At 41.6% G+C, this 18,776-nt stretch overlaps 2 protein-coding genes across 6 annotated transcripts in view; both read left to right on the top strand.

The window, feature by feature from the left end:
- Nucleotides 1-8,684, top strand: part of LOC114593548 (uncharacterized) — a 30,778-nt gene extending 22,094 nt beyond the window's left edge. Inside the window, exons 3-5 of one of the 5 annotated variants that reach the window (XM_077926537.1) lie at nt 6,241-6,286; nt 6,381-6,606; nt 8,157-8,684. In XM_077926537.1, coding sequence (XP_077782663.1) covers nt 6,241-6,286; nt 6,381-6,606; nt 8,157-8,348 — 464 coding nt within the window. In that variant the 3' untranslated portion in view covers nt 8,349-8,684. Of the gene's footprint in view, nt 1-5,953; nt 6,128-6,240; nt 6,287-6,380; nt 7,015-7,208; nt 7,353-8,156 lie in introns of those variants that run through there. The other 4 variants (XM_077926538.1, XR_013392416.1, XR_013392418.1 and 1 more) reach the window with 4 other exon arrangements.
- LOC144327334 (uncharacterized) overlaps nt 1-18,776 on the top strand; it is a 97,828-nt gene that overhangs the window by 38,766 nt on the left and 40,286 nt on the right. The window lies entirely within an intron of this gene.

Raw genomic sequence — 18,776 nt, forward strand, 5'->3', positions numbered from 1 at the left:
GCAATCCCCAATATTCATTTTCTTTCTTTTTATGAACTTTTATGGACTTCCAATCTATATAATGTGTTAAAGAAAGCAATAATATTTTGCTATCATCATAATGGCTTCTACGGATAAATATAATTCATACTTACCTCTTCTGGCTTGCCTAAGGAGAAAATTAAAATTCAGCTTTGAAGATAGGAGCCTGGGATCGTTTTAGCAACACCATAGCTGTGTAGTAGAAAACAAATAGGGAATGCCTACTTTTATTTTTCTCCCTTTCATTCAATTCCAGAAGTCTCACAAGAAGCCCAAATTACCATGCTAGTGTTGAAAGAAATGTCTGCCCTGATCAGTCGTGGTTGGTGCCATGGGGCAGAGCTGCACCCCCAATACAGGCACTGCCGCAGCTTACCTGGATAAGGCAGCGGTGAGATTGGGGCTGTGTGTGGACACAGGTGGAAGAGCTGGATTGGCTCCACCTGTGTGTCTGCACAGCCCTAACCTCACTCCCCCCTGCCCAGTTCAGGTGAACTGCAGGAATGTGGGTGTCGTGGCTGATGAACACTATGCCCCTTCCTGGTGCACATATTTGCAACCCTTACCGTCTAACACAGGGAATCTTCATGTGTTTGATTCCCTGCTGGCTGGGCCCTTGCACCTATGCAGATCCATCGGCTCTCGCCGGTCTGAAAAGCTGTACCTTAGAGCATTGGGACATGATACTGAAGTGGTGTGTTTAACATTTAATGTTTTATTATGTTTTTGTATATGTTGGAAACTGCCCAGCGTGGCTGGGACAACCCAGTCAGAATAATAATAATAATAATAATAATAATAATAATAATGGAATAAGACATTCCTATTTGCATGGGAGAAATGTTGGAGGGTGTGGGACAGGTATAGGAGATAGCTAGTGCTCCGAAGGTGCAGGAACAGCTTCCGCTGGAATCCAAAGGAATAGGCACATTTTGCATATTTATAAAAAGTGGAACATGGAAGAAAACCATATGTGAAAACTTAGTTGCGTCCCTTAAGAGGAGCAGGACTTGTGGCCGCTGGTTTTCTGAGGGCCCAGGGGTGCTGCATCACAAGGTTCATTGTGACATCTCCCTCTGTTGGCTCATTGGTCGCCAGAGCTCTAGAAGGCCTGGGATCTCCTATGCTTGGATCATTCTGTGATTGCGAAGGAGAAGACATGTAAGTAGGATTTCTTTCAGCATATCGGATCCTCTTCATTGAGGGTCCGCGTTGCGCACAGGCCATAGGTGTAGCCCCCTTCCTTGGGAGTGGTGGTGTGATCGAGGGGGGCCTTTAAAAGGCAGCAGCGTGGCGTTGGGGGGGGGGTTGCCTGGATTTGTGCTGCCAAACACCCGCCCTTGATTTAGGTGTGTGTTCTGGCCTTGCTCTGGACTTCGATTGGTCGCCTGTTTTGAACAGGGGCTGAGTAGGAATTTTTTCCATTTGGCAAATTGGTACTGGTCTCTTGGTTTTCGCCTACCTCTTAGCAATTGTCACAACTTTGTAAGGTTTGGTGGTTAGGCATTGGCTTAGTGAAATGTGGGGGAGGGGAGGTGCGGCCATCACCTGCCCCTCCAGGTACAAGGGGATTCCGGCAAAGGAATCCGCGGGTCCGGATCTCGTCCAAAGTCTGCTTGCAGGGAGGCTAGGGCCATGCCAGGACCCAGCGGGAACCCCGGGGTGGTTTCAGTTGGTCACCATTGATGGAGCTCCAGACACGCTGAGAAGCTCCATAGCAAGAATGCAAGGAGAAGCATAAAATAAAGGTGATTAAAACCTATTTAATGATTTATGGACTGGAGGAAGGTCGTGGAGGGAAGTTACAATTTTGTTTAGGAAAGGCTGGCCTTATGAAATACAAGATATAATAAGAGAGGAAGATGGTCGATGCTTAATAATTGTAATTAAAACAGAAGGAACAGAAATAGCAACAGTAAATGTCTATGCCCCAAACACTGATGACCATAAGTTTATTCACAATTGCTTTAAGAGATTAAGTTTCCTATGGTATCAGCAGTTGATAATGGGTGGAGACTTTAGTGAAATTTTAGATCCACAGATGGATACCATATCAGTAGCCAGGAAAAAAAGGACAAAGGTTAGAGAGACAATAATTATATGATACAGTGGAATTTAGTGGATTTTTTTAATATATCATTCTTAAATGGAAAAAAAAACTTCATTCAATATATAACCCAAGAAACACAAATATATTTTAAAAATAACTACAAATCTTCAACGTCAAGACTGGTGGAATAGGAAGGATATAAAGCTTACATCAGAGGGAAGATAATCTCCTTCTCTGCCAACAAAGTCAAGCTGCAAAGATTAAAAGAAAACAATCTAAAAACTTATTTAAAAACACTATGGGGCGATATGTCAAATAACCCATCTAATGCTACATATGAAAGAATACAACGAACATTAGAACTGAATAATATACTAGCTCAAAAAATTGAGTTCAGCCTACTAAGTCTAAGACAAATATATTGGGAACAGGGTGAAAGACCGACAAAAATTCTAGCTAATCGTCTAAAACAAAAGAAAGCGAACCAAATAATACCCTTAATAAGAAATGAAAATAACATTGCAGCGACCTCATTAATAGATATCAATAAAGATTTTTTTTTATTTCTACAAAAAATTATATGAAGGGCCAGAAAATATATCAGAGGATGAGATGGAGAACTTCTTTCAAGATATCAAAATACCAACTATTGAAGAAGATAAAAAAGATATGCTATCAGCACCCCTAAATATATTAGATATTGAGAATGGTATAGAAACAATGGAGAATGGGAAATCACCTGGACCAGACGGTTTTCCTATGGAATGGTATAAAATATTCAAAAATCTACTAATCCCCAGACTTCTAGAAGTCTATAAGGAAATAGCTCATAAAGGTATATCTGCTACAACATTCAATGAAGCTTTAATAATGATTATACCAAAACCTAGCAAAGACCCTACTAAATGTGCAAAGTATAGACCAATATCATTAATGAATGTGGATGCAAAGATTTTGAATGTAATATTGGCGGCAAAATTACAAAAAGTTATTCAAGACTTGATACCTAATAATCAAACAGGTTTTATAAAAACAAGACAAGCTACAGATAATAATAATAATAATAATAATAATAATAATAATAATAATAATAATAATAATTTATTATTTATACCCCGCCCATCTGCCTCGGCTACCCCAGCCACTCTGGGTGGCTTCCAAAAGAATATTAAAATACTGAGATATCAGATTAACAATAGATTAACTTAAACAAAGATGAAGAGGAGTTTATGATATTGTCATTAGATGCAGAAAAGGCTTTTGACAGAATATATAAAGAATTCATAGGGTTTGTGTTACGTAAATTTGGTTTACCTATAGAATACTGTAATTGGATTAAAATGAGTTATAAAAACCCAACGTCTCGGATTGTTACAAATGGAATAATTTCGAATTTGATTAGTTTAAATCGAGGAATGAGACAAGGATGTCCTCTTTCTCCATTATTATTTAATCTCTGCCTGGAACCATTAACAAGAGCAATAATTCAGGATGAGCATATCAAGGATGTAAAACACAACAAAGATAATTACAAAATTGTATTATTTGTGGATGATATCCTTTTATTTATTACAAAACCAGAAGATACAATTCCAAAAAATTATGGAGAAAATAAAAACCTTTGGCAGAATATCGGAATATTCTATAAATTGGACAAAATCAGAGATTTTACCAATTGGGCCCAGGGCTACATTGTATAGAAACCATCAATTTTGGATGTTCGAAGACTTTATTAAATACTTGGATATACTGATTTCATCAGATATAGACCAAATTGTAAAATTAAATTTGAATCAAATTATAAATGAGATTTCTTTTGATATTGAGAGGTGGGGACCTCTAAACCTCTCCCTTTGGGGAAAGGTTAATGTCCTCAAAATAAATGTTGTTCCAAAGCTTTTATACATTCTTAGAGGATTACCAATACATATTCCCAAATTTTACTTCCAAAAAATAAATCAACTATTTAGATCGTGCCGGTGGGGTACAAAGCCACCGAAAATATCACTACATAAAATGCAACTTCCAACTAAGGAAGGTGGCTTTGGTCTCCCAAATCTGGAACTCTATCACCAGGCCTATCTGCTGAGTAAGACTAACGATTGGCGATGTAGCAGGAATCCCAATAGGCCTACTCTCGAATATAGTTTCTTGGAACCTCTTGTAGGGTGGACTCAACTCGGCTCCAATTTTATGAAATACCCTATTATCCTGGAGACTATTAAAGCACCTATAAAAATTTGGATGAATATAAATAAAAATAACGATGACCCCTATCAACATGAGAAATTAACAATATGGGCCAACCCAAAATTAAAAATTGGAAATCAAGTAATAATTTGGCAAAATTGGATGAAAAAAGATATTTTGACATTGAATCAATTAATTGATGAAAATTATAAATTTGTGGAATATAAGACTTTGCAAGTAAAGTATGGAATAACCAGTGAAACACAATGGCAAGACATCCAATTGAAACATATGTTGGAATGGCAGTTTGGCCCTGACGCTATAGCAGCATCGGAAACACCCATGCTGCTACAAGATTTAATCTCTGCAGCAAAAACAAAAAACTCTACACTTGCACTATATAAAACCCTACTCAACAGGAAGAAATATGATTTAGAATATGATAGACAAAAACGGAGTGAAGAGTTGGGGCTCCAGATAACAAATGACATATGGGAGTCAAGTATAAAATCAACAGAAATAGCCTCTATGGATCTAAGACTAAGACTTATTCAGCAGAAAATAATATTCAGAGTCCACTGGACTCCCGCAAAACTATACCAGAAGAAAATAACAAGTACAGACAACTGCTGGAGATGTGGGAGTAGAAATGCGAACTTAGTACATATGATGATTAAATGCCCGATGATAAGATCATTTTGGTGTGAGGTGAGGATATTTATAGCAAGAGTAATAAAAAGAAAATGTTATTTAGCGGAATTAAATTTAATTCTAAGTTATATTCTGGAAACGTGGGAGATTACAAGGGGTCAAAAAATATATATGGATGTACCGTGCTATATTAGAAGCAAAAAAAGACTTGTTTTGATGAATTGGAAGAGCCGCAGAAAGATTCCATTGAGCACATGGATTGATAATATGGGCAGACTAGCTACATATGATCGAATTGCATGTCGACGCAAATTAAGAATGGATAAATATGAAGAAATCTGGAAGGAATATTTAAGCAATAAGGCGGATAATGGTGGGAAGTAGGGGGAGGAGAGAGAGGCGGGAAAATATTGTTAAAAAGGTGTAGTCATTGGTATATCAGTGTATCCAAATCTGAATTGTCAAACCGTGTTATTAGTGTTATTATGTTTTTTGTTGCATGTGTCTTTTGCGATTGCTGTTTGTATTGAAAAAAATGATTAAATAAATTTAAAAAAACAACCATTGATGGTGGCTTACTCTTCCAGACTTCCAACAAGGCAGGCAGGAGTTATTGCCAGTGCCTAAGCCAGGCATGCCCAAAGTCCGTTTCTGGGGCCTTATCTGGTCTAATCTGGCCCCTGTGTCAGTTTATTCCCTGGGGTAAAATCCTTTAAAAAAACCTCAACAACTGAAAAAAGCTCAACAACTTTGGTTGGCCCTTTGGTCAGCCTTTCACTTCATCAAATCTGGACCTCTTTGGAAAAAGTTTGGACACCACTGGCCTAAGCCAACACCACTCACATTGCTGTAATCAATAAAGCTGTGGCCTAAATTCTGCCCATTAACCTTTAAACTAAAATTCTGCCTCAATGTGTTCTTCTTCTTCTTGGGGGGTGCGCCGGGGAACTTGATGCGCAACTGAATTCTGCGGTGAGAGTGAGCTTAGAGGCATGAATGCAAAAACCAGTTTCGGGATGTAGATTGGGAGAGGACGAACCGCGAGCCCCATTTCTCACATTTTTCTCTTTCCTTTTTAGGCTTCGCAGGCTGCGAAGAGCATTTTCGCAAATGGCCAAAAAAAATAATAAAGTGTGCCCTCTCCCCGAGTCCTCCCCCCTGCCCCCCGCCCACCCCTCCTCCTCCCGCGGACCCCTTTTCCAAAGGACCAGAAAGGTAAAACCTTTCAGCATATAGTAGTTGATTCTAGTCCTCAGATTTCTTAGGAAAGGTCTCTCTGTCTGAGGTTTAGATAATCATACCCCATGTGGCTCTTTGTTTCCCTGTAGGCTCCGCTGGCACCTCAAGGAAAAGGAAAACAAAGTCACCCAGAAGGTAATGTCTATTTCCATGGATGTGTTCAGAAAGTCTCTCTCTCTGTGTGTAAGAAGCCTCTCTAACTGGCAGCCTTCTCTTCTTTTCCTTTCAGAAGAGCTCGTCCTGGAAGACCTGGAGGAAGAGGCGTAAGAGACTGGGCGGCATTGGAGCAGCTTTATCAATCGTTAACAGTTCTTGGCTGTTGTAAAGATTTGCTTTTGTGTCTTTCCTTGAAGGAGAAAGCTTGCGGAGATGAAGATGTAGCGCTGCCCTGTCAGAATGCGCCGCCCCAGGCCAAGGCCATTTGCTGGCCCAGCAGTGGAAGCAGCACGTGCCAGGTATGGGGGGAAATGCTGTGGTCCAGAGCATCTCTCCAGGGCTCTGCACTAACTCCCTGTGGCCCTGCTCTGGCAGCGCATAAGGAATGTGTCGGTCCATGTGTGGGACTAGAGAGATGTTTTCGATGGTGGAAAGGCCCAGATTTAAAAAGCTGTGAACCTCACTATGGGAAGTCAGTCTCTCAGCCTGATTTCCTTCACTGAGGGGCAAAGGGGTGGGGATTATGAGGCTAAATCATCACAGAGTTCTTTGCAGGAAAACTGGGAGAAAAATCCAACAAATTTTTAAATAAATAAAACCCAAATAAATATCTAAGGGAGGAGGGAAGCCAGAAGCAGCCATAACACATATTTTGCTCCTTTATATTCTCAGATGGGGCGCTGCTGAGAGTGCTGCATGAGCCAGAGGTGTGCTTAGGTTGTACTAGAAATTGGCTTTTAGTAGTGTAGCTCCAGCCCTCTGGAATCCATTCCCAGCTGGAATTAGACAGGTGCCTGGCATCATAATGTTCAGGTGTCTTCTTGAAGATGTTTTATTTAGGAAAGCTCTCCCTAATGTGTAACCCAGTAAGTCATCTGTAGGATCTGTACCATTCTGCCAGCAATTACCATCACCATCTGTTACTTGGGTATAGCCTGGAAGGTTCATAAAACCTCTCATGAGATGCAGAACTTCAACAGGACTTCAGATGCAGCAAAGCTGGAAAAGAAATTGACATTGGTGGGTCTGTGTTGTCGCGAGCAGAGTATTTTTGTATTTTAAAGAGCAATAGGAACCCAGTGTTGCTTTGACTCAGACATTGATTGTGTCCCTATACATTGAAAATTATTGTCAAAATATGAGGAAATATTAGGAAAATATTAGGAAAATGCCAAAGCACTTATGGATGCTATGGACTGGGCTGTGTGTGTTTGCCTTCATATATGGTTTGCGTTCCATTTGAGTTGCAGACATTGAGCAACTCCTCTGTTTTTCAGTTGTTAGATTCATTGGTATGAAAGCTTATTGTATTAATGTGAAATAATATTAATATTCAAAATATTTATACCCCACCCATCTGGTTGGGTTTTCCCAGCCACATACATACTGGGGACTAACTTAATGATGAACCTGTATACTGTAAGACTCTCAGATCTTGCAATACATGGGCTCATAGAGGAAGCATGTGGTATATATATTGCTATTGTATGAGATGCTGAGGTCCTGGCAAATTTTTTTCTATAGGACTATAATTTGAACCAGGTGACATTCCATTATGATGTAAAGCATCTGATAAACACAAAGGATGCTGTTCTTAATGTCTTATCCTGATCTTGTGTTATTTTTTACTGCTAGAAGGGCTGCTGTACTGCAGAGGATACTGCTTTTGGGTCTTAGGATAAAATGAATGGACAGCCCAAAATAAAAGCAAGAGACAATTGTTTAAATATCTCTTAAATGTTAAAGCACTAATCCTTCATTTCTCTCTCACCGATTTGAAATAACAGATAGAGAAGGAGAAAATATAAAAAGCCAGCCAGTAACTAATTATAAGTGGTTGTTTTTACAGATGGCTGTACTGATCAGTGTGGGATTCTTCAGCGCATGGACACCATATGCCGCAGTCAGCTTCTGGTCAATATTTCACTCCAGTGAATCAATACCGCCCATCGTTACCTTGTTGCCATGTCTTTTTGCTAAATCCTCAACAGCTTACAACCCTTTTCATTTACTATACTTTCAGCAAAACTTTCTGGCGTGAAATTAAGCGCCTCCAGTGCTGCTGTAGCCAGAAAGTTTACTTTAGCGCCAAGCATACCACCAATAGCCATGTATCAGTGATTTCGTCAGCTTGGGATAACGCACACATTTCTTTATTCAGAAGGACAGACAGTGGAGAAGTTCCAAATTCATCAGCTGCAGAAGTCTTATTTGAAAAAGTTGCTCCAATGTCCAGATCATGAAATCTCCCAGGGAAACACTGCAAGGGCAAGTAATCCCTAGGAAGTTTATAATAAACTGCTTGCAGGATAATTCTGAGGTCTCTGTTCTTTAAAAAAAAAAGACCTGCCAGCAAGAAATGAGGAATCTCAAGGAATTTTGACGACATGGACTTGAATTTGCTATATTAATAGCTGGTAGAGGAGGTATTTTTGCAATTAAAAGAGATTGTAATGTTAGTGAACTTGGCATTTGTTTTTGTGCTTTTGTTGGAGTGTATGTGATGCTGAGCTCAGGTGTCAATGATGGAGTCTCAAGAGGCACAGGCGTCTTGAAGAATAAGAAAAGACCTTTGCTTAACGGGCTGTTGACACCTCCCCCTTCAATACTTCTATTAAGGCTGTTGAGCAAGAACCTTACAAAAAATGGACTTTTCATAAAAGGGTGGCTCTACCCGTCTTGTGCATGTCATCTCAGTACAGGATTCGTGAGGTCACAGAACTGGAAACTGCCCATATCTCCCGCAAGGCCACCAACTTCAGACAGAGGCTATTGAGCAGGAAAAGAAAAAGGGAGACCAGGCATAGGCAACCTTAAAATGTTTATGAATATTTTTAACTTTAAAAAGTGATTTTTAAATTATTTGATTATATTGGCAGTTTTAGAAAGCTTTTGGGAGGCTGCTTTTCAACTGCGTTGTTCTGTGAACCCTAAACCTATAAACTACAACGCTTTCCAAAATTTGCTGAAGGATTTCCACATTTCAATAGCTAGATGTTACTTTAAAAGCCTTTCAGTGGTGTTCATTTGCCTGGAGGAGGAGGAGGAGGAGGAGAAAGTAGATGGAGACCCCACCTCACTGGGAACAATTTAATCATCTCACAACAAGCTATCTTGTGATGGTGGTGCGCAGTACCTGGGGAGGGATGACGCCTCCACACATGACGAGAATGTCTGGGCGGCCAAGGGCATGCAGCTCTTTGAGGAGTTCAGGAACAAGCGTTTTGTGGCCAGCAGCCAATGTGCTCACCCCCACGCAATGCACATCCGCATCTACCGCCTGCTGGGCCACTTCACAGGGTGTCTAGGAAGAGAAAGCAAAGGAAGTGTCAAACAATATGGGAAAGAAGAATGCATAAAACCTAACACTGCATGCAGACCCACGCTACTTTTTTCATAGAGCGACAAAAAAACACAGACACCAGCATGCACCGCTGAAGGCTGCTACTGGCATTTAGGTTAGACAATACAGTGGTACCTCGGGTTACATACGCTTCAGGTTACAGACTCCGCTAACCCAGAAATAGTACCTCGGGTTAAGAACTTTGCTTCAGGATGAGAACAGAAATCGCTTGGCGGTGATGCGGTGGCAGTGGGAGGCCCCATTAGCTAAAGTGGTGCTTCAGGTTAAGAACAGTTTCAGGTTATGAACGGACCTCCGGAACGAATTAAGTACTTAACCCGAGGTACCACTGTATGGGTGCCCAGAAAGTAGAGTAGAGAGAGGAACATAGCCACCTAACCCACTGCATCTTCCAACTCGGGAATCTGTAAAATCATCCCAGTACAACATATTCTGGTTGTGACCTTTAGTGCGAATAGGAAATTGAAACAATAGCTGCATGTATTTTTTACAAAATTATTTTACAAATTAATAAATTGCTTAAAAGCCCGAGGCCCTCATAGCTGTGTACAAAAATATAAAATACAAAAATATATTCAAAAAATAAATAAAACCATTCCTACAGATGACTTACTGGGAGCCTAGAGCTTGCCGATCAGAAGGTCGGCGGTTCAAATCCCCGCAACGGGGTGAGCTCCCGTTGCTCGGTCTCAGCTCCTGCCAACCTAGCAGTTCGAAAGCACATCAAAGTGAAAGTAGGTAAATAGGTACCACTCCGGCGGGAAGGTAAATGGCGTTTCCGTGCACCGCTCTGGTTTTGCCAGAAGCGGTTTAGTCATGCTGGCTATATGACCCGGAAAAACTGCGGACAAACGTCAGCTCCCTAAGCCAGTAAAGTGAGATGAGCGCCGCAACCCCAGAGTCGCCCGCAACTGGACCTAACAGGGGTCCCTTTACTTTTAACTATTCTTTATTCAAGCGTCAGACATTTTAATTGCTAGGAGAAGCAAGCAAGCAAGCAAGCAAGCAAGCAAACAAACAAATAAAAATTTGAATGGAAGAGAGTATATACCTGGAAGAGTGGGCCTATATCCACATCAAACCCAAGGTCAGCAAATCCCGTAGCAATCACTTTGGCTCCTCTGTCATGGCCATCCTGGCCCATTTTTGCAACAAGAAGACGTGGTCTCCGACCTTCACGTTCCACAAACTTGTTAACTCTGAATTTAGAATTTGCTTTTGTAAGTTGCAGACGGTTGAAGTAACATTTTTAAGGGTATCTTGACAGCTGTGACTACAACAAAAAAGTCTTCCATTTTTAAAAATTTCTTTATATGCATTTGGATTCTATGAGTAGTATGGAGTTTTATGTGTATATGGAAATTTTATAATCTCTCTCGCTCTCTCTCTCTCTTTTTTTAATAATATTTTTTTTTATTTATACAACAAGAAAAACAAACAATAAACACAAATTCCAAATTACACACAAATTACAAAAATAACCATCGACACTTAATATTCTTAGCACACAATAAAACATCTCTTGGTCTTAACACTAAAGACCCAACCTCCCGTCTATTCCATACTTCAAATTCATATTATTTATTGCCAATACACTTTTTTTCATAATTAAACTTATTCTCATTAAATCTAATTTCTTATATCTACCTTGCAACTATTACTGAAGTTCCTCGAATGCTGCAACTGAATTTAAACTACTATATTTATTTTTCAGATATTCTTTAAAAACCTCCCATTTAGAAACAAATTCCTGTTTTGATTTATTTTTTATTTTTTCTGATAAACCATCTAATTCAGCATATTCTGTCAGCTTTTGGATCCAATCTTGAATAGAGGGGATTTCATTACTCTTCCATTTTGCTGCGATCAAAACTCTTGCTGCCGCCGTCGCATATAAAAAGATACCCTCCCTCTATTGTGGAATATCCAAATCTGTTATTCCCAGGAGGTAGGCCTCTGGTTTTTTATTGAAAGAGATCTTTAGCATTTTTTGCAGTTCTGCATGTATACTCTCCCAGAATACCTGTATTTTCCTACATATCCACCACATATGGTAGAATGTTCCTGAATCTCCGCATCTCCAACAATTACTTGATACATTTTTATACATTTTTGAAAGCTTCCATGGTGTTAAATACCATCGATGTTGCATTTTTTGAAAGTTCTCTCTAATCGTGTAACAATTTGTGAATTTCCAATTGATCTTCCATAAATTTTCCCATTGGGCCATGGTTATTGAGTGGCCAAAATCCTGGGACCACCTCACCATTGCCACTGTTACCTCCTCCTCCTTGACTGTCCAGTCAAGGAGGAGTCGGTAAGTTTTGGAAAGAGTTTTTGTTTTAGAATTTAGAAGATCAGATTCGAATCGGGAAGTTTCTGGTGAGAACCCCTTTTGTTTGTCAGATTTAAATTTTTCAAATAACTGATGGTATTGGAACCAGTCTGAAATGTGATCTCTTATTTCCTCAAAGTTTTTAAATTTTATTTGGTTATCTTCATTTTTTAGAAGTATTTTATATGTTGGCCAGCTTTCCTGAGTATTTTTCTGTTTTACTGCTATGGCTTCTACTGGAGAAGTCCACCACGGGACTTTAGGCTCCATCAGGTCTTTATATTTTCCCCATACAGCAAAGAGTGACTTTCTTATTATATGGTTGGTAAAGTTTTTATGAATTTTCGCTTTCCCATATATTAGGTAGGCGTGCCATCCCCAACGGTTGTCAAAACCTTCCAGGTCCAGGAGGTCCGAATCCTGCAACGTGCACCATTCTTTTAGCCAGGTCAAACAGGCTGCCTCGTAGTAAAGTTTTAGGTCGGGTAGGGAAAAGCCTCCTCTCTCTTTTATGTCTATTAAGATCAGGTGTTTAATCCTAGGTTTCTTCCCTTCCCACAGGAATTTGGAAATTTCTCTTTGCCATATCTTGAGACAACCTGCTTCGCCCAGTATTGGAATCATTTGAAATAAAAATATTAATTTTGGAAGTACATTCATCTTTATAATGGAAATCCTACCCAGAAATGTTAATTTTAGTTTACTCCAGGTTACAAAGTTTTTTCTAATCTCTAACAAAGTTTTGGTGTAATTATCCTGAAATAAGTTTATGTTCTTGGGGGTGATCCAAATACCCAGGTATTTCGCTTTCGAGGAGATTTTCAGGCCCAATATTTTTTCTAAATCGTCCTTTTCTTCTGTGGTTACATTTTTAACAAGCATTTTTGTTTTTGTTATATTCAGCTTGAAGCCTGCCACTTCTCCAAATTCTTTAATCAATTCCAGCACTCTTTTCAGACTTTCTTTAGGGTTTTCAGTCATAACAAGTAGATCGTCCGCGAAAGCTTTAATTTTATATGTTTTGTTTCCCAGAGTGATGCCTTTAACAAGCTGATCCCTTCTTATCTGATTGTTCAAAACTTCCATCACTAAGATAAATATCAGTGGTGAAAGTGGGCAGCCCTGTCTGGTTCCCTTGTTTATTTTGCACTCCTCAGTAATTCTTCCATTGATGATCAATTTTGCATATTGTTCCGAATAGATGGCATTTATTCCTTTACAAATATTTTCTCCCAGTCCGATTTCCTCCATTAATTTTTTCATAAACTTCCAGGACACATTATCAAAAGCTTTTTCAGCATCCACCAACATAATAGCTGCTGGTTTATCAATTTTAATATCCAAATATTCTAATACATTAATCACACATCTAATATTGGATTGCATAAATCGTCCGGGAAGAAATCCAGTTTGATCTTTATGAATTATCTCTTTCAGCACCATTTTTAATCTATTTGCAAGAATGTCTGCGAATATCTTGTAATCGTTGTTTAGCAGTGCAATGGGTCTATAATTGGCCATGTTTGAGGCATCTGTTCCCTGTTTGTGGATAAGAGTAATAAAGCTGTCCTTCCAAGTTTTCGGTAGCTTTCCATTTGCCAAAATATTATTCATTAGGTCTTTCATGGGAAGAAATAATGCTTGTTCTAACTTTTTATAGTAATTAGCTGGGAGACCATCTGGGCCTGGTGTCTTTCCTACTTTTGATCTCTGTATAGCTTGTTGCACCTCCATAGCTGTTATTGGTGAGTTCAAGATTTCAGTTTTTTCCTTAGGTATTATTGGTAGTTTATTTTTGCCCAAATAATCAATTATTTTTTCTAGAGTCTCTGGACCTTCTTTATATAGTTTTCCGAAAAAACTAGCAAAGTTTTTACTAATTTCCTTCGGTTCTTGGATCCACTTGTCTTCAATTTAAATTTTATTGATAATTCTATCTTCCTTTTTCTTCTTTAATTGCCAGGCCAAAGGTTTGCCAGGTTTATTTGCAAACTCAAAATTTCTATGTCTCAACCATTTTATCTTCCATTCTATCTCTTCATTTATTATCATGGAGAATTGCATCTGTAAAATTTTTATACTTTGCTTAGTTAGTTCGTCAAAATCTCAACTTTCCCCAATTCCACAATATTGGAAGTTAAAAAAGGTTAGAGACCCCTGACAGTTAAGTCCAGTTGCAGACGACTCTGGGGTTGCGGCGCTCATCTTGCTTTACTGGCCGAGGGAGCCGGCGTTTGTCCACAGGCAGTTTTTATGGGTTATGTGGCCAGCGTGATTAAGCCTCTTCTGACGAACCAGAGCAGCGCACGGAAACGCCATTTACCTTCCCGCCGGAGTGGTACCTATTTATCTACTTGCATTTTGACGTTCTTTCAAACTGCTAGGTTGGTCGGAGCTGGGACCAAGCAATTGAAATTTTTTTATTCAAAATTAAAACAAAACATATTATCCAAAAAGATACCATCCTTGTCCCCCACCCATTTTTCCTTCCTCCCCCCATCCTCCCACATAACCCCCCCCCCCCGACTTCCCTCAGTTCCAGTCTTTGGTTTCTCTAAGAATGCTGTTTTCTGCATGTTGGTTGGTAATTGGTTCAGTTTTAACAACTGTCTGGACTCAGTGTGTACCCGAGAGTAACGGGTTGGTGGCAGCAGGAAAGCGAGCACAGTGGTGGCACAGGGATCAATAGACCGTTAAACGTCCGGGGACCCTGTGTGATCGCCACAGGCACATTTTTCTCCTCATCTTGAGGCTGGTAGTGCTAGCTGTCCTTTTTGTTCATGGGCTACTTTCAGGTGGGAATCTCAAAATATAGCCAGAAGGCGCTGTGTGGTGCTTCACTTTTAATTTCCGTTCCCCCTTCCCTAAGGCCCCAGTAGCCGAGTTCTCGAAACATTTTGACTGGGAAGACTAAAGGATCTTCTGGCACAGCTTGGTAACTGGCTAGTCCTGTGCTTGGGTGATCCCACATTGCCCGAGTAACACCATGAGTATCTATTTGTGCAATTCCATTGCAATCGTGAACAAGCATGACTCAAAGAAGGCTGCCACCTGGGCATTTTCCTGCCTCTGTCCTTTTGCTTGTGTGAGGCAGACCTCACTGAGTTTTAAAAGGCGGAAAAGACCTCCTGACCCATTTTGCCACAGTCCTCGCCCAAAATGAGGCATTTAGCAGTACTTAGGAACACCAAGGTAGGGAATAGTGAAGAGAAATCCGGGCAACGAAGGACCAGTTCCACTGGAGCTGTGGGCACTATTTGTAGTATTTTGCCTGTCATTCACCCTCACCTGCAGAAATGGGTGGCGATGGCAACCTGGGGTGCCAGATCTCTTGCACCCAACAGTCATCAGCTGTTCTGTGCAGTTTCTGCTACCAGTTACGGCTTCAGAAGAAAGAATGGCTTATGTTGGAGGAGGCCCAAAGGACATTTCACCAAAAGGGAGGCCCCCCCTCTTAAGTCATTGAATCCTTTCTGCAGCTATTATTCATTGATAAACACGATAGGGGTGAAAGCCTCTCTGGGTGGTTCACACAGAGTTGAAACAATACACATTGTTCAAACCCTCCAAGTGTCCCTATTTTCCAGGGATGTCCCTGATTGAGAGAAGCCGTCCTGGTTTCTGATTTGATCCTTCAAAGTCCCACCATTCCCTATGGTGTCCCTAGTTTCACTGAAGAAATGTAAGAGGGTATGGAGTTCTCTGACCCCCGAGCCATCTGAAGGCAATCCTGTACAGGGATGGGTTTTTTTAATGTTTCATTTTTTGTTTCCTTTATATATATGGTGGGTGAAGCAACATGGCGCACACCAGGGCATCGCAGAGCTCCTGAGGGTGGCCAGTCTTGCTCGTGCTGCCTGACCGGCTTCCAAGCTGCCGGGACCGCTGTGTGGGGGCTGGGGGCACCCGGTGTATCAACCAGGGAACCGCCAGACACCCCCCCCCCAGCGACCCCACCAGGCCGGAGCCGAGGGCATCTGGCCAACGGCCGAGCGGAGCTCCAAGGCCTGGGACAACCCAGAGGGATAGGAGAAGGGGAGAAGGAGGAGACAGACGCCCGGCCATCTGGGGCCGGTGGGACCCAGGAGCGAGCGCGGAGGGGGAGAGGGGAAGCCCTGGCCCTGCTGCCACCGCCATTGCGCTGCCAATGCCAAGGGAAAGGAGGAGAGGCAGGAGGAGGCCGCGAGGAAAGACGTGGCTGAGCCTGTAGCCTTATGAGGCTTTGCCCTCGGGTGGGAAAAATATTGCGCCCGGGAAAGGGAAGTGGGAGTCAACAGACACTCAAGGAATAGTTTCGGAGAAAAAGCTTTATTTCTACCACCCATGAACTGGTAGAAGGAGCAAGTGTGAGAACTCACAAAAACATGCACGAGTTCACAGTCCTGTGCAGAGAGTATATATTCCCCTTCTAGTTCCCTCCCCTTTCTCCTCCCTCAGGAGTCCTGCCCCATGTTGAGGTTCCTGAGCATGTACAGAAAGCTCTCTTGGGACTATGGTGGACTCTTGGCGCCCTTCCCAGGAAAGGGGAATGAGAACAGTGCAGCATGCCCAAGATGTTGCAACTGAATGAGATAAAAGTCCCTTCTCAGGCCTGCTCTGACAGAGTCTATTCATTAGCCTTTTGGAAGCTCTCTAGTACTGATAAAAGTAACGGTTTGCCTATGCATCTTGTCAGAAAACAGAGGAAAACTTTAGCTGTGGATTTTTAGAAGACAAAAGGAATTTGGGACAGTTTGGAGGCCTGGGGTGATTATTGAGGGGGGGGTCACCTGTCCTCACCTCCTTCAAGCCCAGGCCCAACCCCAGCCCACCTCCCCCGGAGCCCAGAGGGAGGCCCGCTGGAAAAAGACCTTGTTTCCTTTATATATATGGTGGGTGAAGCAACATGGCGCACACCTGGGCGTCGCAGAGCTCCTGAGGGTGGCCAGTATTGCTTGTGCTGCCTGACCGGCTTCCACCGCCGCCGCGTGGGGGCTGGGGGCACCCAATGTATCAACCGGGGAGCTGCCAGACCCCCGCTCAGCGACCCCATCCGGCCAGAGCCGAGGGCATCCGGCCAACGGCTGAGCGGAGCTCCAAGGCCTGGAGGCCTGACCACCCACCTCACTCTTCCAGAGGAAGAAGGGCGAGGAGAAGGGGAGAAGGCCCTTTTGGGGGGAAGAACCCCAATCTCACTGCCACCACCATTGCGCTGCCACCGCCGAGGGAGAGGAGGAGAGGCAGACGGAGGCCGCGAGGAAAGACGCGGCTGAGCCCAGGCCCAACCCCAGCCCACCTCCCCCGGAGCCTAAGAGGCTGGAAAAAGACCTCGCTTTTCTCTATAGAGTTTATTTATTTATTTTTCCTCCCCCTCCTTTTTAAACTATATTTTTTCAAAAAAATATTATTTTAAAACTATTTTTATATTACTATTATCATCTCCATCTTCTATTATTTAGTACATAAACGTCCCCCCTTTCATATATTTTAACCCCCTTTAAAAAATCAACCCTTCCCCCCCTTCCCTAAGTCTTCAGCTCTTTTACTAAATTACTATTACTACCATTTTTAAAATACATCCATATATTACTTAAAACACACTTTCCACCCCCAAAAGCGGGGGGGGGGGGGCTTTCTTTTGTTGTTGTTGTCTTTCCTTTCCAATATCTTTTGTTTTATTTTCATTTTATTTCCTTCTTCTCAATATATATTTTCCTTAACTCCCTTTTTAAATAAATAATAACAATAATAAAAAATTAGACAATAAATTTTTCTTTATTTCTACCTCAAACCTTTCTTTCAAAAATTAAAATGGCGGTGTCCAAAAGAGAGCCCTGAACCAGCACAGGCCACTCCACCCCAGACACACAACTCCTTTTTATTTACCTTTTCCCTTATTTTTTCCTTTCGCCTCACTTTTTAATTTTTATCCTCATTTTCTATCCTTTTAGTTTTTTAAAATCGGACCCCCTTTTTAGCTTGTTTCTCAGTCTGTTTTTGCGGGGGGAGCCCTTCCTCCCCCCATGACCCCTCTTTTAAAACAAAACTTTCCCCCATACCACTGCTAGTTCCCTCTCCCTCCCTCACCCCTTTTTTCTTCTTCCCATCTCTCCTCTTCCCTCTCTCTTTTTCTCTTCCCCTCCCTTTCTCCATCCCCCTCTCTCTCTTTAAAGAAAACACATACGTAAACTCATACAGACATATCACTGTATTATACTTTGTTCCTCTCATACTAAAACCTTTATATATAGATGGTGGAAGCTGTCCAGAGTGGCTGGGGCAACCCAGTAAGATGTGTGGGGTATAGAGAGTAAAATTATCATTACGGAATGGGACGTCTTTCTGACTTAGGGAAATATTCTTGCATGAGAAAAGATCAAAAGGACAGTGTGTCTAGAGATGTATTTATTTAAGTAATACTTTTGCCTGTATAATTCTAAGCACCATATCATGGGTTCCCTGGTGGTCTCCCATCTGGGCACCTCAGGACACCTGCCAAGTGTCCCTATTTTCAAGGGGCAGCCCCATTGTGACACCTCCCTCTGCTGGCTCACTGGTCACCAGAGTGCAAAAAGGCCTGGTGAACTCCTGTGGTTGGATCATTTCACGTTTGTTCCAGGAAGAAGATTGACATGTAAATAGGATTTCTCTCAGCATCTGCATTCTGTGAGGGTAGTGAATTCCTCTTGAGCTTAGAGGCATGAGAGAGTACTAACTGTAAGCCCCATTTCTCTTTCCTTTTTAGGCTTGGAAGACTGCGAAGAGCGATTTCGCGGATGGCGAGAAAAAAT

This window comes from Podarcis muralis, chromosome 3 (assembly GCF_964188315.1).
Source record: "Podarcis muralis chromosome 3, rPodMur119.hap1.1, whole genome shotgun sequence".
NCBI classification, from domain to species: domain Eukaryota; kingdom Metazoa; phylum Chordata; class Lepidosauria; order Squamata; family Lacertidae; genus Podarcis; species Podarcis muralis.